The sequence below is a fragment of the Chiloscyllium plagiosum genome, unplaced genomic scaffold, assembly GCF_037043375.1.
Source record: "Chiloscyllium plagiosum isolate Xiang-an unplaced genomic scaffold, Cpla_swu_hap1 HiC_scaffold_4, whole genome shotgun sequence".
Taxonomy (NCBI): Eukaryota; Metazoa; Chordata; class Chondrichthyes; order Orectolobiformes; family Hemiscylliidae; genus Chiloscyllium; species Chiloscyllium plagiosum.
Window position 1 is genome coordinate 3,064,842 of NW_028270142.1, and position 21,630 is coordinate 3,086,471.

Consider the following 21,630-nt stretch of genomic DNA (forward strand, 5'->3'; position numbering starts at 1 on the left):
GGTACCCCATGGTAAACTAATGGAGAAAGTGAAGTCATAAGGTGTGCAGGGTGCTCTAGCTCGGTGAATAAAGAACTGGTTGAGCAACAGGAGGCAGTAGTAGTTGAAGGGAGTTTCTCGAAATGGAGAAATGTGACCAGTCGTGTTCCACAGGGATCAGTGCTGGGGCCACTGTTGTTTGTAATATACATCAATGGGAGAGGGCAATGTTGGTATGATCAAGTTTGCAGATGACACAAAGATCGGTGGAGTCGCAGAAAGCGTAGGGTACTGTCAAAGAATACAGGAGAATATAGATAGACTGGAGAATTGGGCAGAGACATGGCAGATGGGGTTCAATCTAGGCAAATGTGAGGTGATGCATTTTGGCAAGTCCAATTCTAGAGTGAATTATACAGTAAACCGAAGCGCCTTGGGAAAAGTTGATGGGCAGAGAGATGTGGGAGTTCAGATCACTTGTACCCTGAAGGTTGCTGCACAGGTGGATTGAGTGGTCAGGAAGGCATATAGTATGCTTGCCTTCATCAGACGGGGTATTGAATATAAGAACTGGGAGGTCATGTTAAAATTGTACAAGACATTGGTTCGGTTGCATTTAGAATACTGTGTACAGTTCTGGTCGCCACATTTCCAAAAGGATGTGGACGCTTTGGAGAGGGTGCATAGAAGGTTTATGAGGATGTTGCCTGGTATGGGAGGTGCTAGCTATGAAGAGAGGTTGAATAGGTTAGGTTTGTTTTCATTAGGAAAAAGGAGATTGAAGGGGTCCTGATTGAGGTCTACAAAATTACGAAGGGTATAGACAACGTAGATACAGATAAGATTTTTCCCAGGGTGAGGGATTCAATAATGTGGTCACGCTTTCATGGTGAGAGGTGAAAAGTTTAAGGGAGATAAACATTGCAAGTACTTTACACACAGGGTGGTAGGTGCCTGGAACGCGTTGCCAGCAGAGGTGGTGGAGGCAGGCATGGTAGATTCATTTAAGAAGCGTCTGGACAGATGCATGAGTAGGTAGGGAGCAGAGGGATAAGATGCTTAGGAATAGGGCGTCAGGTTTCGACAGTACATTTGGATCGACCCAAGCTTGGAAGGCTGAAGAACCTGTTCCTGGGCTGTAAATTTTCTTGAGTCCTTGCCAGTTTTCACTCTCTTAAAGGTACAGAACACCTATAACTTCATAACAATTGTATGTCACTGCCAGCTCTGGTGGCTTTTCCTTGTTGGCGGGATGGGACAGTCAATCAGTCAAGGCATTATAATTACACATTCTGGAGGTTGTGATGTAGCTGTATATAATGTTAGTTAGAGTACAATTGGAGTAGTGCAGTGTGTAGTACTGGTCACTGCACTATAGAAAGATATAATTGCATGAGAGACAGTGAAGAGATTCAACAGGATGTTACAAAAACTGAAATTACTGGAAAAGCTCAGTAGATCTGGCAACATCTGTGGAGAGAAATCAGCTGATGTCTTTGATCGAATGACCCTAACTACCATCAGTTCTGAGGAAGGGTCACTTGACCCAAAACATTAACTGATTTCTCTCAGCTGCTGCCAGACCTGAGCTTTTCCAGCATTTTCTGATTTACAACATTTGCAGTTCTTTCTTCCCCCAACAGGATGTTGTCCAGGCTGAACTGCTTATGCTATGAAGAGAGGCTAGATAAGCTGGGCCTGTTCTACCTCGAGCAGAGAAGGCTAAAAGGGGACATGGTTGAGGTGTACACAGTTCTGAGGGACATCGACAGGAGAGACGGGGAGAAACCTTTCCCCTTAGGTGACAGATCACTGCCAAAGGGCACAGTTTTAAGGTAAAGGGCAGGTTTAGAGGGGATTTGAGGGGAATATTTTTTTCACCCAGAGAGTTATAGATAATATAGAACTCATTACCTGAAATGATGGTAGAGACATTTAAGAACTAAGCCAATAGGAAGAGCAGTAGGTCATTCAGCCCCTCAAGCCTACTCCACCATTTCAATACAATCAGAGCTCAATAGGTGAGCTCTTTAAGCACAGTAGTATATAAGGCTGTGGGTTAAGTGCTGGATATGGGATTAAAATGGATGAATGTTTGATGACCAGTGCAGACATGAGCCAAAGAGTCTCTTTCTATGCTGTAAAAACTGACAATGAAAAGCCCAGGAATAGTTTGCTAGGCCAATTGGGCGGAGTTTGATGCCGTCATTTCCTTGCCTGGGTCATTGTCAGGTGGTCCATCTGGTTTCATTCATTTCTTCAAATTTCATAATGATTTGGTATAACCACTTAGCTTGTGAGGCCATCTCAAAAGACCTTTAAGAATTAACCACTTTGAGGGTCCGAAGTCAGTAGAGCAGCGGGTAAGGACAGCAGATATCCTTCCCCAAAGAAGGACCAGATGGGTTTTTGTCATAATCGCAATCAGCAAAGGGTTTTGTGCTTGCAGCAGACTAACTTTTAACTCCTTTATTTATTAATTGAATTCAAGTTCCACCAATTGCCATGATGGGATTTGAACCCCTATTCCTAGAGATTTCGCTTGAGTCACTGGCTTACTGTTTTGTACTTTGCACAAATGGTTGGCCTTAGGTAATGAGCCATGAAGCTGGTAAATAGCCCAATGATGTTAAGTTGCCTGTCCACACCCATGCATGTTTTTGCAGCAGGAGCTTTTGAATAGCTAGGTCAATGGCAGTTTCTTCTTCCAGTCAATAAAGGCTAAAATTATTAAACCAGCTCGGTCAGACACCTGGAATTTTAAATAGGATCCTTTGGTTTTTGGGGTGTTCTGTTCATTGCTCAGCAATGATAACTAACTTAGTGCAAATCCATGGATATTATTTCACTCCAGTATGATGTTTCACTTGGAGCTGGTGTACTTGGCCAGCTCCCCACGCAGCAGCAGGTGCACGGTGGCCTGGATCTCACAGGAGCAGGTAGTGCTGCACTTGTAATCGGCCAGGTGGGAAGCCTCTCCCGCGATCACTCAGAAATATCATAGATGAATGAGTACATGATATGCATGATCTTGGAGGAGGTGTCCGTATCGAGGTGAACCTGCTTCATCGTTTTTTTCTAGATATTCATGAAGTAACTTTTTGACTTTGACGTTCTCCTCCTGCTGCTCTTGGCTGACACCTTCTTCACTGCTTTCATCATGCCCACCTTTTCCTCAACCATGGTGCCAGCCAACTTCATTTTGTCAAAGTATATAACTATGCAGGTTAGTTGACTGTAGAGGGACCATGGAAGGTGTGGAGTGGGGAAAGACAAGTTGGTATATATCAGCCATTGAACAGCTCAGATATGTTTAAAGAAACTCAATGTAGATTGGTTGTTGAGTGGTCTTGCTATGAATTTGATGAATTGGTGGAATATATCTATAGTGAGTGATCTAATTTATTTGAGAATTGTGTTAAATTAAGTACGATTAAATTTGAAACTGTAATGTACAGGATTCTAATTTTGCCTGTTCGTTGTGCTCTTATTTTGGGTGAGAAAACAGTCTCAAAAAGAGTTAATGGATTCTTTTGGATTTTGAATAGGAATGGTTTTGGTTTTTGGCCTCCTGTATACTAATAAATGTTCATGTTTTGTAGTAACAAGAAAAGTACCCCGGAATCAACTGTTGGAAAGAAAAAAGGCAAAAGGAAACATGAATCTTCCCCTGAAAATTCAGACATGGACAAAACCCCACCTCCATCTCCACCAGAAGAGGATGAATTAGGAGTGCAGGTGAATGCAACCTTTGATTTATACAAATATAAATGTAAAGTTTTGATTGAGAGTCATGCATATAAGATACATAATTAATAGAGTATTATGACCTTCATGTGTTTTGTAATGGAATGATTAGTGTACATCTTTATATTGCCATTGTTTTCACTTCTAATCTGTTCAGGTAGAAATGTTTTCCAGCGAGCTGTGTTTGCTTATGACAGAAGTCTGTTGAAATAATTGGAAACTTTTAATGAAACTTCTATTATCAGTGCAATTAAAGTCAATATAATCATTTCACTAGTTCATTGCACGTTGAAAGGTCAGGCAGCACGTATGGACAGAAAAAAATTAAAGTAAGATCAGCGACCTGAAATGTTAAGCCTGTTTTCTGCCCACAAGTATGCAGTATATTAGTATTTCCAGTATTGTTTCATTTGTTTAAAGACAGTTTCATGCTTGTCTGTTGTTGTGGGGAAAATCACCAGTCTCGGAGTCAGAATCGGGATTCAACGACCGAGTTTATTGTACAAAGAGCTCTGGGGAGAGATGTCCAGCTGTGAGCTTTCTCTCACCCTCTGAGCACATCACGATTTTTTATACATTTCATGGAATAATGGTCCGGATATGGAGGCTTTGTTTGCGCAGCATGGTTTGTTTACAGAAAACATTCCAGAGTCATTGGCAGTTTCAGAGGAATGTTAGAATCATTGTCAGTTTCAGCAGCTACACAGAAGTCCATTGCTGCAGTAATTGGTCGTGATCATTCTTTCTGAGAAGGAAGATTGTTTTTCATTCCTGCAAATCTAAGGTATTAACACTTAGTCTCAGGTAGTTAACATTTCTACTGAAGGTGGTGGCTAGACTCTGACACTTCGGGCAGTAGACGTTACTGATTTATATCCTCTCCTCCACTCGCCTTAAACTAATTAATTATCTGTGTTCTGTTTCAATTGTGCTGGTATCCTGTTGGTCTCGGGCAGTATCTGTGTTTGCTTCGCTGTACTTTTCCATTAAATGGCTCAATGGCCATCTTGTGTGTTAAGCGACCAACTTATGGCTCCATAGCCATCTTGTGTCCGTGTCCCTTGTTAGCACCCCTTTTGTCAACAGGATTCCTGATGAAGGGTTTTTGCCCGAAACATTGATTTTCCTGCTCCTCTGGTGTTGCTTGACCTGCTGTGCTTTCCCAGCACCACTCTAATCATGCCCCGTGTCAAGTTTGGAAGTAATATAGTAGGAGAAAGTGAGGGCTGCAGATGCTGGAGATCAGAGCTGAAAATGTGTTGCTGGAAAAGCGCAGCAGGTCAGGCAGCATCCAAGGAGCAGGAGAATCGACGTTTCGGGCATAAGCCCTTCTTCAGGAATGTATAGTAAACAAATATAGTAAACCATTATTTGTCCTTTGTAGAGACAGTTTAGTGAACTAGAGAAAATTCATTAAAATCATTTCCTAACCAAACACATTAAAAAAAATGCATGGTTCAGTAGTTATAGTGGATAGCAATATCCATTTCCATTATGTAAAAAAAAATCATATGAAGGGAATTTGAGTAAATTTGTCACAATTTAACTATCTGAAATAAGTAATATCACATCTAAAATTATGATTTGAATCCAAACTTGTGTATTTACTTTGGAGCAAATCATGTCTAACTTTAAGTTTGATTTGTATTTCTATACATTGTGGATTACAAAGAGAGGTCAGAAGTCACAGGGCACCAGGTTATCGTCCAACAGGTATATTTGAAATCACAAGCTTTCGCAGCACTGCTTCTTCGTCAAGTGGAGTGAAGCAAAGCGCATAGGCACATAATTAATCAGCAGAGTCATCAAATGATCATACAAATGGTGTGAGTGGCATGTTGGCAGGCTGATAATAAGTCACTGCAGGTGATCAGAAGTATCAAATGGTGTGAGTAAAGTGTCAATAGCTGAATAGCAAGTGAGGCATGACTGACAATCCAATTAAATGAGGCAGAGAGACAATTACGAAAAATTAAAAATGAGGTGGTGTTGGAGACAAACCAAATGGCTGGAACAACATTTACAGGTATGAGAGTCTAACCACAGTCATAGGTAATCCAAAACTGTCCAAATTAAGGTAGAGAGATTGTAACCAGTTATCAAGGTGATGGTGTCAAACAGGACAGTAAGGAATGTTTAGGAGAAAGTGAGGACTGCAGATGCTGGAGACCAGAGTTGAAAAGTGTGGTGCTGGAAAAGTGCAGCAGGTCAGGCAGCATCCGAGGAGCAGGAGAATCAACGTTTCGGGCATAAGCCCTTCTTCAGGAATGAGGCTGGTGTGCCAAGCGGGCTAAGATAAAAGGTAAGGGGGGGGGGATTTGGGGGAGGGGCCAGTGCCTCTCCCCCGCCCACCCCCAACCTTTTATCTCAGCCCGCTTGGCACACCAGCCTCATTCCTGAAGAAGGGCTTATGCCCAAAACGTCGATTCTCCTGCTCCTCGGATGCTGCCTGACCTGCTGCGCTTTTACAGCACCACACTTTTCAACTCAAGTAAGGAATGTTTAACAAGTACAGCACAGTGTGGTGAGGTTACACGTATCAAGTCATGAACCCAAGATCACAATTGAGGCCACCTTCATGGGTACAGAACTTGGCTACAGTTTGTGCTTGGCGATTCTGCATTATGTATCTCAAAGGCTGCCTTGGAGTACGCTTACCTGAAGATTGGAGGCTGAATGCCCTTGACTACTGAAACATTTCCCAACTGGGAGGGAACATTGCTGTCTAGTGATTGTTGTGCTGTGTCCATTCATCCATTGTCATAGTATCTTCATGGTCTTGCCAATATACCATCTCTCTGGGCATCCTTGCCTGCAGTGTATGAGAGAGACTCCATTGGCTGGGTCAAATGAGTATCTGCCGTGTAGGTGGTGGGTGGTATTCCCACATATGGTAATTTCTATGTTGATAGTTCGGCATTTCTTGCAGAGGTTGCCATGGCAGGGTTGTGAGACAGTGTTTGATGTTGTCCTGAAAGCTGGATATTTGCTGTGAACAATGGTCTCTTTAAGGTTTGGCTGTTGCTTGAAGGCAGGAAGTGGGGTGTAGGAATGATCTTGACGAGATGCTCATCATCAATGATTTGTTGAAGACTGCAAAGAACTTGGTGTAGTTTCTCTGTGCTGGGAAGTACTGGACAATGAAGGGTACTCGATCGGTTATGTCCTGTGTCTGTCTTTTGAGGAGGTCATTGCTGTGGCACATCTGAACTGTTGGTCGATGAGTTGAGCATGGTACCCCATTCTTATGAGGGCATCTTTCAGTATCTTTAGTTGTCCATTGTGTTCCTCCTCATCTGAGCAGTTCCTATGTACTTCTCTAGGTCCCACCCTAGACATAGAGTCATGCCGACCAGATATCGTAAATAAATCTAACCCCATTTGCTATATGTCATCCCCTTTGGGCAAGCCTTGCATATACACAGGATCTGCTCAGATGATGGGGAGCACGGAACAATGACCAGACAGCAGTGTTACCTCCCAGCTGGGGGGCATTTCGGTGGAACTGGACATTCAGCCTCCAATCCTGGGTCGGTGTTCTCCAAGGCGGCCTTCGAGATACACGCACACACAAGCGTGCACACAAGCACAGAATCACCAAGCAGAAGCTGATGGCCAAGTTCCGTACCAGTGAAGACAGCCTCAACTGTGATCTTGGGTTCATGTCATGCTACATGTAACCTCACCATACTGTTCTGTATCTGTAAAACTTTGCTTACTGCCCTGTTTTGACACCACCTTGATAACTTATCTCTCTACCTTAATTCATTCGTACAGTTTTAGATTAGTTGTTACTTTTGTTAGACCATTGATATGTGGCACTTATGCCTATCATGTTATTCCAGCCATTTAGTTTGTCTTCAGCACAATCTTTTGATTTGTTGGAATTATCAGTCTGTTTCAATTAATTGGATTATAGTCGTCCCTTCACTTGCTATTCAGCCTGTCAACACTCCACTCGCTATTTGTATGACCTTTTGATTTCTTTGTTTATTAATTCTGTGTCTTTGTGCTTTTCTTCACTTCACCTGACAAAGGACACTCTGAAAGCTTGTGATTTCAAATAAACCTGCTGGGTTATAATCGGATGTGTGACTCGACCTTGTCCACCCCAGTCCAACACCAGCACCTCCACAAGAATCAAGGGGCATAGTTTAATTTGTGACTTGAGAAAATGATCCTGGTTGGTTGGAAAAGCATTTACTTTAGGTTTCCTTGTGTTGAATGGTGCTTTAGAAAACAGTAAAAGAGAGAAAGATTGAGAATATGTTTTATGCAGTGACAGAGAAGTTTTTTCCAGTAAAACCGAACCATCCAGAAGGTTACTTTGAGAGAAGCAGGCATTCAGAGCGAAAAGACCTTTACCAGCAACAACATAGTTTAGCAGCCTCCGCAACAGTCAGGGTAGAAGCAAAGATGTCCTTGGCGGCTTGGAGGTTAGTAAGGGAAAAGCTTTAGAATCTGAAGTCTTGAAGGAATTTGAGGAAGATCTCCTACAAGGCTGTTGAATGTATGAGTTAAGGAGTTAGTGATGTGGTTTTGCCTCCAGGATATCTTTACCTGATGCAGCAATGCTTCTGATGTGCCTTGTAACAAAGGAATTAGATGTTGATAATGTGGTATTGAAAGATCCAGCAGATATTTATTACTGCTCAGTAATGTAAACACATTTGATATTTACAAGCACACCTGTGTCTGACTGACAAGCTATTTGATGATTATAGAGTAACATGCTTCCATCAACATGTCATGCTTCATGGTCTGTGTTAAAGAGCCTCAAATGTTTATACACTAAGCTCATATGCTGTAAGGCGATATTGATATAATGAGCATGTCTCTTGCAAGCTGTGCTAACAGCTGGCTCTAAGACATAAAATTGTATTTGAGCTGTTTCATTTAAGGCTCACATGAAAAGACACCAGTGGGAGAATTGAAATATAGACTGAGGTTTGAGTATCTGTAAGGTTATTGTTGAGGGTAATAGGGTTGAATATTTTTTGATACTTGTAATAAGATCCATTATATAAGAATGATTTGAAATAGTTTGTCTTTTTTCCTTCTGAATGTAGTAAACTTTGTTCTTCCATTTTAAAAAAGTAGATTAACCACTACATTAAACAAACAGCACATAATAAAAATAATCTATCAAGTTGGTTTCACTCGGGGATTCTGAATTGTTCAGAAGCTATACTTTTATCCTAGGATTCTCTGGGAAGCAAGGGAGGAGATTGCAGAGCCATTGGCCTTGATTTTTATGTCCTCGTTGTCTACAGGAGTAGTGCCAGAAGACTGGAGGCTAGCAAATGTGGTTCCCTTGTTCAAGAAGGGGAGTAGGGATAACCCTAGTAACTATAGGCCAGTGAGTCTCACTTCTGTCGTGGGCAAAGTCTTAGAGAGAATTGTAAGGGATGGGATTTATGAACATCTGGATAGGAATAATGTGATCAAGGATAGTCAGCATGGTTTTGTGAAGGGCAGGTCGTGCCTCACAAATCTTATTGAATTCTTTGAGAAGGTGACTAAGGAGGTGGATGAGGTGAAAGCGGTAGATGTGGTATATATGGATTTTAGTAAGGCGTTTGATAAGGTTCCCCATGGTAGGCTACTGCAAAAAATACGGAGGTATGGCATTGAGGGGGAGTTGGAGGTTTGGATTAGGAATTGGCTGGCTAGAAGTAGACAGAGGATAGTAGTTGATGGTAAAGGTTCATCTTGGAGTGCCGTTACTAGCGGTGTTCCGCAAGGATCTGTTTTGGGACCATTGCTGTTTGTCATTTTTATAAATGACCTAGAGGAGGGGCTAGAAGGTTGGGTGAGCAAGTTTGCGGATGATACGAAAGTCAGTGGAGTTGTTGACAGTGAGGAAGGATGTGGCAGGTTACAGCGGGATATAGATAAGCTGCAGAACTGGTCAGAAAGGTGGCAAATGGAGTTCAATGTAGGTAAGTGTGAGGTGATTCACTTTGGTAAGAGTAACAAAAAGATGGGGTACTGGGCTAATGGTCAGTTACTTGGTAGTGTGGATGAGCAGAGGGATCTTGGTGTCGATGTACACAGATCTTTGAAAGTTGCCACCCAGGTAAATAGTGCTGTGAAGAAGGCATATGGCGTACTGGCTTTTATTGGTAGAGGAATTGAGTCCTGAGGTCATATTGCAGTTATATAAGACTCTGGTGCGGCCGCATCTGGAGTATTGTGTGCAGTTTTGGTCGCCATACTATAGGAAGGATGTGGAGGCACTGGAATGGGTGCAGAGGAGGTTTACCAGGATGTTACCTGGTATGGTAGTAAGATCGTATGAGGAAAGGCTGAGACACTTGGGGCTGTTTTCATTGGAGAAAAGAAGGTTTAGGGGTGACTTGATAGAGGTGTATAAGATGATTAGGGGTTTAGATAGTGTTGACCGTGAGAACCTTTTCCACATATGGAGTCAGCTATTACGAGGGGGCATAGCTTTAAATTAAGGGGGGGTAGGTATAGGACAGATGTTAGGGGTAGGTTCTTTACTCAGCGAGTCGGGAGTTCATGGAATGCCCTGCCAGTAGCAGTGGTGGACTCTCCCTCTTTATGGGCATTTAAACGGGCATTGGATAGGCATATGGAGGATAGTGGGCTAGTGTAGGTTAGGTGGGCTTGGATCGGCGCAACATCGAGGGCTAAAGGGCCTGTACTGCGCTGTATTCTTCTATGTTCTATGTGTTAAGTTTTGGAGAAAAACTAACCAAAGCATAGGAGTTGTCCAAGAAGAATGCTCAACAAACTCAAAACTCGAGCAGACAACAAGGCTAAAACTTAATTTTGTTGCTGAAAACCTTTTTCTGGTAATTATTTAAGGCAAGTTTCACAAGACTGTACCAAATCAAAATGCAATTCCATAATAATTTATTGCGAGTAGAATCATAGAATCCCTACAGTGTGGGAAAGGGCCCTTCGGTCTAACAAGTCCACACTGACTCTTCAAAGAGTAGCCCACCCAGGCCCATTCTCCCCCACCTCCACCAATTATCCTATATTTACCCCTGATTAATGCACGTAACTTATACGTTCCTGAACACTTTGGACAATTTAGCATGGCCAGTTCACCTAACCAGTGCAGCTTTGGATTGTAGGAGGAAACCAGAGCACCCGAAGGAAACTCACGCAGACATGGGGAGAATGTCTTTCTGGAGTTTGCACAGTCGTCCAAGGCTGGAATTGAACCCGGGTCCCTGGCGCTGTGAGGTAACAGTGCTAACCACTGAGCCACCGTGCCGCCCCAGGTTCTATTCTCTCTTTCGTTATTCTTTTTCCTTTAATATAAATAATCTTTTTCAATTCACCCTAATCATCTGAAACCAAGCCTATCTCATGGCCCCTTTACACCCTCCTGATCTCCTCCAGTAACCTCCTGTATCCCCATTATATCTCCAGGGTTTCCTTGATCCCAATTGCTTGTACCTGAGCCATGCCCCCCTCCCTTTTACTTGGGGAAATTTTCCAAAATTTGCTGGACTCCGGGGGCAGTTCCAGCAGATTGAAAACAACAAATATGATCCCACTGCTTTTAAAAAAAAAGGGACAAAATTCTTTGCCACACATGCAGCAGGTGATTGGTCTCTCCCCAGTGTGACTGCAAAGGCTTTCCATCTGAAAAGGATAATGGAATTCTTTAACAAAATCCTCATTTTTACGGTTTCTCCATGGTGCTGAGCAAACAGGACTGAATGGATGGGTTTCCAGTTATGATGGATAATTGAAAACTACACTGCGGGTCATCACTTTTCCAGTGTTTCTCCACAGCCCTGGAACTGTTATGACAATGCCAATTGACCTGCCATGATTGATAATTAACTCCTTTACAACAAGGAGAAAGGGAGGGCTGCAGATGCTGGAGATCAGAGCTGAAAATGTGTTGCTGGAAAAGCGCAGCAGGTCAGGCAGCATCCAAGGAACGTTTCGGGGAAGAAGGGCTTATGCCCGAAACATCGATTCTCCTGTTCCTTGGATGCTCCCTGACCTGCTGTGCTTTTCCAGCAACACATTTTCAGCTCCTTTACAACAATCCCATTTTCATAATTTTTCCATGGTACAGGTATCCTTGTGTCTTTCTGGTTGCATGATTAAATGAAGACTTGTCCTCATACAAAACAAATTTGTGGCTTAATTGTTCCTGGGAAATGTGCTATGTTTCTTTCAGACTTTTAAGAACAATGAAATCTCTCTTTATAGTCACTCCAAACAGGAGGACTCATCCTGTGCATGTGGTGTTAGTACGTTAAAGAGATATTGTAACAGTCAGAAAAGTCTGTTTATGGTGGTGAAAGAAAAGTAGGGAGAGAACTTAAAATATTTAAATGATTTTTGAGAATGAATCAGGAATTGAAAATTTTAAAGTCAACCCTTCAGTAATCTGATTGAATAATATGGAGATATTTAAAAGGTTAGATGGGAATATTATGTAATCTCCCAGAATACTTAAATCAATTTGAGTAAATAGGCTAGGTTATAAGGCATGGTATTAAAGTAGGGGATGTGCCACCCATTGGACAAACATCCATATATACTCAACCCAGACAAGTTAGGTCAGATGTGGAAAGAGATCTAGTTTATAATGGACCTAGACATTATTGAATTGAGTCAATGTAACTGGAGCTCCCTTATTTTGATAGTACTGAAGCCAGAGGGATCACAAACATTATATATAGATCATCACAAAGTCCAGTTAAAGTAACAGGTGGGGTCATATCCAATTCCACAATTGGAGAATTACATTGAGAGAGTTAGGTAAATACAATTTGTTACAAAAACTGGTTGAAAAAGGCTATTGGCAAGTTTCATTGATGCAGCTAAAGGAATATTAGCATTTGTAACCACAAATGGACTTTTTAAATGTTAAATCATGCTGTTCACACTGAAACTTATTGGCAACTTTTCAATGATGAATTGAAAAGATCATTGAAGGATTATGCAGCTGTGTTGCATACACAAATGTTTTTCAACCAAACCTGAGAGACCCATTTACAATATGTGAGCAAATTGTTCAGTCAATTGCTAAGAGTAACTTGGATAATAAAACTTGGATAAAAAATGAATTTGCCAGAGCAAAAGTGATATTTTTGGACCAAACTGTAGGATAAGGCAAAAGAATGAGAGCTATCTTAGAATTTCCCATGGCTAAGACAAGATGAGAGAATTTTCAGTATAATGGCATAAGTGGATTCTAGTAGAAGTTGGTTCCAAATTTCAACATTGCAGTGACTCCTTTGACAAATTTGTTTAAAGGGCAAAAAATGGAAATGAACAAAAGACTCTTAGTGTACCTTTGACAACTTGAAAGCTGTATTGAACACTGCGCAGTTTTAACATCACTAAATTACGCTAAGCCATTTGAACTGTTGATGCCAGCTATGTTAGTGTTGGTGCAGTGTTATTACAAGAGGGCAACATGAGTATCAAACAACCAATCTGTTATTTTTCATGTGAATTGAATGCATGTCAACAGAAATGTTCAACTCTGGAAAAACAATTAGAGTTTAGTATTGGTTCTACAGCATTGAAATCTACATTTCTAACAACTGTGCAGATGCAGTTTTTTTAAGAATCCCTACGGTGTGGAAACAAGCCCTTCCACCTAAAAAGTCCACACTGACCCCTACCCCTACCCCAACCCAATTGTCCCACATCTACTCTTGACTAATGAACCTAACCTACACACCCCTGAACACTATGGGCAATTTAGCATGCCAATTCACCTAACCCCCACATCTTTGGATTGTGGGAGGAAACCAGAGCACCCGGAGAAAACCCACGCAGACACTGCGAGGATGTGGAAACTCCACACAGACAGTCACCCGAGGTTGGAATCGATCCAGAGTCCCTGGTGCTGTGAAGCAGCAGTGCCAACCACTGAGCCACCGTGTCACCCAGTTGTTTATGTGGATTGTAACCTTGAACATTTTTGGAACAATTTCATCACTAGAATTTGAGACTTTGGAGTTTAATGCTACTTTCATACAGTGTATCATTCATGAAACATAGAGGCAATGTCTTAGGTGGTATTGCTGAAGAATTTAGGAAAAACAGATCAGAGCAGGAGTTAATGGTAAGGTCCTGAGGAGTTGCTGAACAAAGTGACCTTGAAGTGCGGATTCATAGCTCCTTGAAAGTGGAGTCGCAGATAGATAGGATAGTGAAGAAGGCATTTGGTATGCCTTCCTTTGTTTGTCAGAGTATTGAGTACAGGAGTTGGGAGGTCATGTTACGGCTGTACAGGACTTTGGTTCGGCCACTGTTGGAATATTGCGTGCAATTCCGGTCTCCTTCCTATCGGAAAGGTGTTGTGAAACTTGAAAGGGTTCAGAAAAGATTTACAAGGATGTTGCCAGGATTAGAGGATTTGAGTTATAGGAAGAGGTTGAATAGGCTGGGGCTTTTTTCCCTGGTGCATCAGAGGCTGAGGGGTGATCTTTATAGAGGTTTATAAAATCATGAGGGGCTTGGAAAAGATAAATAGACAAAGTCTTTTCCCTGTGGTGGGGGAGTCCAGAACTAGAGGGCATTGGTTTAGGGTGAGAGGGAAAAGATGTAAAAGAGACCTAAGGGGCAACCTTTTCACACAGAGGGTGGTGCATGTATGGAATGAGCTGCCAGAGGAAGTGGTGGAGGCCGGTATAATTGCAGCATTTAAAAGATATTTGGATGGGTATATGAATAGGAAGGGTTTGGAGGTATATAGGCCGGGTGCTGGCAAATGGGACTAGATTAGGTTGGGACATCTGGTCAGCATGGGCAAGTTGGACCGAAGGGTCTATTTCTCTGCTATATATCTCTATGACCCTATAATAAATGCTGGAAATATGCAGGAGAGAATTGGTTGCTATTGTAGATATGGATTCTTTTGTGCAGATTGGAAGGTGTTCTGCACTCAGAATTATCATTTGGTTGTGATGAGGCTGTTAGTTAGTTCCAACATTTCCTGTGTATCTCTTTGCCATTCATTATGATATTCATTGTTTAGACAATTTCCACCAGATTTCATCTTTGCAGTCTTTCCAAACCTTGTTTGTCTACATTTGATGTTATGTTTCTTCCTTTTCCTGAGCCCAGCCCCATTACTTTTTCAGTTCCAATGGTAGAGTTGCCTATCTGACAGGTTTCACAGTCCTGATTTTTAAAATAGATTTACAGATGCAGGCTAATCTGCATTTCGAGTTTTTTGAGTTTGTTATCATAACCATGTCCACCTGGACAAATTATCAAATCATTGGTACAGCCTCACACGCTGTTGATTTAACTTACTATCTCCTGGTACAGTTTTTAAAAAAATCCAATTTTGGATCCCAGCTTTCAGAAAGATGTAAAAGCATCAGGGAGTGTGCAAAAACAAAAGTTTGAGAGCCAGGTTTCAGGACAATATGAATAGATGGCGAAGCAGTAATTCTCTTAGAGAAGAGAATGATGAGGGGAGATTTGATCAAAGCGCTCAAAACTACAAGGGTCAGGACAGATGGACAGAGAACAACTGTTCTAATTGGTGCAGGGTAAAGCCACTAGCAGTGATACAAGAAAAATCTTTTTACATAGCATACAATTTGCATCTGGAGTGTAATGGAGACAGTTTCAACCATGGCTTTCCAAAGGCAATTGAATGATCATCTGGGGAAAAAAAACACTTAGAAAGCTCTGGGGAAGGAGCAGGAGAATAGGTCGAGCTGAGGTTTCATGGGGAGACCCACCATGGAAACAGTGAGCTGAATAACTTCCCCATATTCTATCCATTCTCTGATTTGGTGGTAATCTATTAGACACCTGTCCTTGTGCTTTTGCCAGGTCTTTGTTATTCTTAGCTATGTGCAGGGAAAGTGCATAGAGCAATGTATAGACAACTTATAGTGCTATTTGTTTCCTACTTAGTTTGTAGCAGATTATGTTTTACCTCACATTGTTTATACATAATTTGAGTGAAAAACCGATTCACAGATTGTATACCTGGTTCATTTTCTTTAAAGAGCCCACTTGCACGGGGGAAATTGAACTTTTTGGAAGTGTGTTAGGCTTTGGAATGTGGGTTCAGCTGGTGTGAACAGCATTTATTACCCATTCCTACTTATCCTGTAGAAACAGGTGATGAGCCATTTTCTTCAAACTACTGCAGTCACTGAAAATACTTCCATTGTTGGATGGATAGTTTTAAGATTTTGAATGAGCAGAAATGAAAATATGGATTGTTTATCCAAGTCAAGCAAGGATGTGACTAGGAAACATAGACAATAGGTGCAGGAGTAGGCCATTTGGCACTGCGCCACCATTCAATACGATCATGGCTGATCATGCAGTCTCAGTATCCCATTCCCACCCGCTCCCATACCCCTTTATTCCTTTAGCCAAAAGGGCCACATCCAGCCATCTCTTGGATATATCTAACAGACTGGCCCCAACAGCTTCCTGTGGGAGATACTTCCACAGGTCCACAACTCTCCGAGTGAAGAAATTCTTCCTCATCTCAGTCCTGAATGGTTTACCCCTTTATTCTTAGACTGTAACCCCTAGTTCGGCACCTCCCCAACACCGGGAACATTCTTCCCCCATCTATCCTGTCTAGTTCATCAGGATTCTACATGTTTCCATGGATTCCCTCCTCATTCTCCTAAATTGCAGCGAGTAAAGCCCAGTTGATTCAGTTTTTCCTCGTCTGTCAGTCCTGCCATCCCGGGGATCAGTCTGGTGAACCCTCGCTGGACTCCCTCAGGAGCAAGAACACCCTTCCTCAGACTAGGAAACCAAAACTGCACACAGTCCTCAGGGTGTGACCTCACCAAGGTCCTGTTTAAGGTGCATCTTGATAGATATATGAATGGGAGGAGAATAGAGGGATAGAAACTGCATAAGGGCAATAAAAAACAGGTTAAATAAGGATCAGGAATTGGTGCATGCTTTGAGGGCTGAAAGGTCTGCTCCTGTGCCAGTTATTGAATCATAGAATCATAGAATCCCTACAGTGTGGAAACAGGCCACTCGGCCCAACAGGTCCACACAGACTCTCTGGCGAGTATCCCACCCAGACTCATTCCCCTATACTATTACTCTACAGTTCCCCTGACTAATGCACCTAACCTAAACATGCCTGAACACTATGGGCAATTTAGCATGGCCAATTCACCTAATCTGCACACTGTTAGACCGTGGGAGGAAATCGGAGCACAATTTGAATTGTATTTATTCTACTGTATTGTATTATATCCAGCACCACTGATGGAAAGGTTTAGGGAGGGCATTCCAGAACATATGACTGTGGCAGCTGAAGGGAGAGCCATTAATAGTGAAACGTAGAATGCATGAGGGGGTAGAATTAGAGGAGCACAGAGATTTCAGAGATTTGTTGGGCTGGACGAAGTCGCAAAGCTAGGGGGTACTGAATTATGCTAATGTGTCCTTTAGCCCCAGCAGGGTATCTTTACAGATGTGTTATCCCTTGTAGAAACCCAGATATGGGTAACATAGCATTGAAAGATCTAACTGAGCTCACATATGCATGTAAACATTAAAGTCACAGGCATTTTGTGTCTGGGCTGACAGCAGGTTAATCAGTGACAAACAGTAGCCTACATCTATCAGCATTTCATGCATCAAGTGGCCCTAGTTAAGCTGGAATCAGAGACCTTTTCACCCTCCGAGTATTTCTGCAGGTTTTCTCCTGGTCATTATCCACGATTTTGGAAAATCTCAGACGAACACAGATAATGCTTTCTCTGGAATTTTTGTTGTCTTATCAAAGTTCTAACAGCTCGTCAGGAAATAGAGACAGAGGAAGTGACTACACAAGGGAGGTGCTGGAAGTAATTTCACCCTTTAATACCTTTACTGACCCAGAGCACAGGTATCTCATGTTTAATACATGGTTTTATTAAAATGAGCAACTGAGGTTCAAAGTCATTTTATTTTCATAAAGCATTGAGATGAAAAGGTTTATTGGAATGTGCTTTGAGATCTAAAAAATAATTCCCTGATCAAACACTCCTAGTGAGGAAGCTGTGCTTATCAGTGAATATTGTAACCTTATCTCTGACCTACGATTGCTTCATGCTTCGTCCCCTCTGACAGTAGACAATAGGTGCAGGAGTGGGCCATTCTGCCCTTCGAGCCTGCACCACCATTCAATATGATCATGGCTGATCATCCTTAATCAGTATCCTGTTCCTGACTCATCTCCATAACCCTTGATTCCACAATCCTTGAGAGCTCTATCCAACTCTTTCTTAAATGAATCCAGAGACTGGGCCTCCACTGCCCAGTGGGCAGAGCATTCCACACAGCCACTACTCTCTGGGTGAAGAAGTGCACCCATCTCCAGCTCCTCCAAGACCATGTTAGGGAACTGGAGCTGGAGTTGGATGAACTTAGGATTATTCGGGAGGCAGAGGGGGTCATAGATCGGAGCTTTAGGCAAGTAGTAACTCCAAAGATTGCAGACAAATGGGTGACAGTGAGGGGGACTGGGAGGAAGCAGCCAGTGCAGAGACCACCTGCGGCCGTTCCCCTCAAGAACAAGTATACCGTTTTGGATACTTGTGGGGGGGACAACTTACCAGGGGTAAGCAATGGGGTTCAGGCCTCTGGCACGGAGCCTGTCCCCGTTGCTCAGAAGGGAAGGGTGGAGAAGAGCAGAGCAAGAGTTATTGGGGACTCGTTAGTTCGGGGCACAGATAGGCGGTTTTGTGGGGGTGAGAGAGACTCACGTTTGGTATGTTGCCTCCCAGGTGCAAGGGTACGTGACGTCTCTGATCGTGTTTTCCGGGTCCTTAAGGGGGAGGGGGAGCAGCCCGAAGTCGTGGTCCACATTGGCACCAACGACACAGGTAGAAAGAGGGCTGAGGATGTTAGGCAGGCTTTTAGGGATCTAGGTTGGAAGCTGAGTTAGAACAAACAGAGTTGTTGTCTCTGGTTTGTTACCCATGCCACGTGATAGAGAGTCGAGGAATAGGGAGAGAGAACAGTTAAATGCGTGGCTACAGTGATGGTGCAGGAGGGAGGGATTCCGGTATCTGGATAACTGGGGTTCTTTCTGGGGAAGGTGGGACCTCTATAAACAGGATGGTCTACACCTGAACCTGAGGGGCACCAGTATCCTTGGGGGGAGGTTTGCTAGTGCTCTTTGGGGGCGGGTTTAAACTAACTCTGCAGGGGCATGGGAACCTAGACTGTAGCTTTAGGGTGCAGGACCTGGAGTGTAGGGAGGTTAGGAACATGGCATCAATCTCAAAGGAGGGTGCCTGTAAACAGGAAAGTGGCTTGAAGTGTGTATACTTCAATGCAAGAAGTATACGAAATAAGGTAGGTGAACTTGCAGCGTGGGTTGGTACCTGGGATTTCGATGTTGTGGCTATTACGGAGACATGGGTAGAACAGGGACAGGATTGGCTGTTGCAGTTTCCAGGGTTTAAATGTTTTAGTAGGGTCAGAGGTGGGGGTAAAAGAGGGGGAGGCGTGGCATTGCTTGTCAAAGATCGTATTACAGTGGTGGAAAGGACGATGGATGAGGACTTGCCATCTGAGGTAGTTTGGGCTGAGGTGAGGTCACCCTGTTAGGAGTTTTCTACAGGCCTCCTAATAGTCCTAGAAACGTAGAAGAAAGGATTGCGAGGATGATTCAGGAGAAGAGTGAAAGTAATAGGGTGGTTGTTATGGGGGACTTTAACTTTTCAGATATTGACTGGGAAAGCTATAGCTCGAGTTCATTAGATGGGTCGGTGTTTGTCCAATGTGTGCAGGAGGGTTTCCTGACACAATATGTAGACAGGCCAACAAGAGGTGAGGCCATACTGGATTTGGTTCTGGGTAACGAACCAGGTCAGGTGTTAGAATTGGAGGTAGGTGAGCACTTTGGGGACAGTGACCACAATTCGGTGACTTTTACTCTAGTGATGGAGAGGGATAAGTGTGCACTGCAGGGCAAGAGTTATAGCTGGGGACAGGGAAATTATGATGCAGTGAGGCATGACTTAGGATGCGTGGCTTGGAAAAGTAGGCTTCAAGGGAAGGGCGCAATTGATATGTGGAGCTTGTTCAAGGAGCAACTATTGAGTGTCCTTGATAAGTATGTACCTGTCAGGCAGGGAGGAAAGGGTCGTGTGAGGGAGCCATGGTTTAATAAGGAATTGGAATCCCTTGTTAAAGGGAAGAGGGCGGCCTATGTAAAGATGAGGCGTGAAGGTTCAATTGGGGCAATTGAGAGTTATAAGGTAGCCGGGAAGGATCTGAAGAGAGCTAAGGGGGGACATGAAAAGTCCTTAGTTGGTAGGATGAGGGAAAATCCAAAGGCTTTCTATAGGTATGTCAGGAATAAAAGAATGACGAGGGTAGGAATAGGTCCAGTCAAGGATAGCAGTGGGAAGTTGTGTGTGGAGGCTGAAGAGATTGGGGAGACACTGAATGAATACTTTTTGTCAGTATTCACTCAGGAACAGGACATTGTTACCGATGTGAATACTGAGTCACAATTAATTAGAATGGACGGCTTTGAGGTATGTAGGGAAGAGGTGTTGGAAATTCTGGAAAGGGTGAAAATAGATAAGTCCCCTGGGCTTGATGGCATTTATCCTAGGATTCTCTGGGAAGCAAGGGAGGAGATTGCAGAGCCATTGGTCTTGATTTTTATGTCCTCGTTGTCAACAGGAATAGTGCCAGAAGACTGGAGGGTAGCAAATGTGGTTCCCTTGTTCAAGAAGGGGAGTAGGGATAACCCTAGTAACTATAGGCCAGTGAGTCTCACTTCTGTCGTGGGCAAAGTCTGAAAGAGAATTGTAAGGGATAGGATTTATGAATATCTGGATAGGAATAATGTGATCAAGGATAGTCAGCATGGTTTTGTGAAGGGCAGGTCGTGCTTCACAAACCTTATTGAATTCTTTGAGAAGGTGACTAAGGAGGTGGACGAGGGGAAAGCGGTAGATGTGGTGTATATGGATTTTAGTAAGGCGTTTGATAAGGTTCCCCATGGTAGGCTACTGCAAAAAATACGGAGGTATGGCATTGAGGGGGAGTTGGAGGTTTGGATTAGGAATTGGCTGGCTGGAAGAAGACAGAGGGTAGTAGTTGATGGTAAAGGTTCATCTTGGAGTGCCGTTACTAGCGGTGTTCCGCAAGGATCTGTTTTGGGACCATTGCTGTTTGTCATTTTTATAAATGACCTAGAGGAGGGGCTAGAAGGTTGGGTGAGCAAGTTTGCGGATGATACGAAAGTCGGTGGAGTTGACAGTGAGGAAGGATGTGTTAGGTTACAGCGGGACATAGATAAGCTGCAGAGCTGGGCAGAAAGGTGGCAAATGGAGTTCAATGTAGGTAAGTGTGAGGTGATTCACTTTGGTAAGAGTAACAAAAAGATGGGGTACTGGGCTAATGGTCGGTTACTTGGTAGTGTGGATGAGCAGAGGGATCTTGGTGTCCATGTACACAGATCTCTGAAAGTTGCCACCCAGTTAAATATTGCTGTGAAGAAGGCATATGGCGTACTGGCTTTTATTGGTAGAGGAATTGAGTTCCGGAGCCCTGAGGTCATGTTGCAGTTGTATAAGACTCTAGTGCGGCCGCATCTGGAGTATTGTGTGCAGTTTTGGTCGCCATACTATAGGAAGGATGTGAAGGCACTGGAATGGGTGCAGAGGAGGTATACAAGGATGTTGCCTGGTATGGTAGGAAGATCGTATGAGGAAAGGCTGAGGCACTTGGGGTTGTTTTCATTGGAGAAAAGAAGGTTTAGGGGTGACCTGATAGAGGTGTACAAGATGATTAGGGGTTTAGATAGGGTTGACCATGAGAACCTTTTTCCACGTATGGAGTCAGCTATTACGAGGGGGCATAGCTTTAAATTAAGGGGTGGTAGGTATAGGACAGATGTTAGGGGTAGGTTCTTTACTCAGCGAGTCGGGA

General features: G+C 43.1%; 1 protein-coding gene across 1 annotated transcript in view; it reads left to right on the top strand.

The window, feature by feature from the left end:
- The window catches only part of chd7 (chromodomain helicase DNA binding protein 7), a 352,687-nt gene that overhangs the window by 151,815 nt on the left and 179,242 nt on the right, over nt 1–21,630 (top strand). Inside the window, exon 4 of the mRNA XM_043689312.2 lies at nt 3,582–3,717. Coding sequence (XP_043545247.2) covers nt 3,582–3,717 — 136 coding nt within the window. The remainder of the gene's footprint in view (nt 1–3,581; nt 3,718–21,630) is intronic.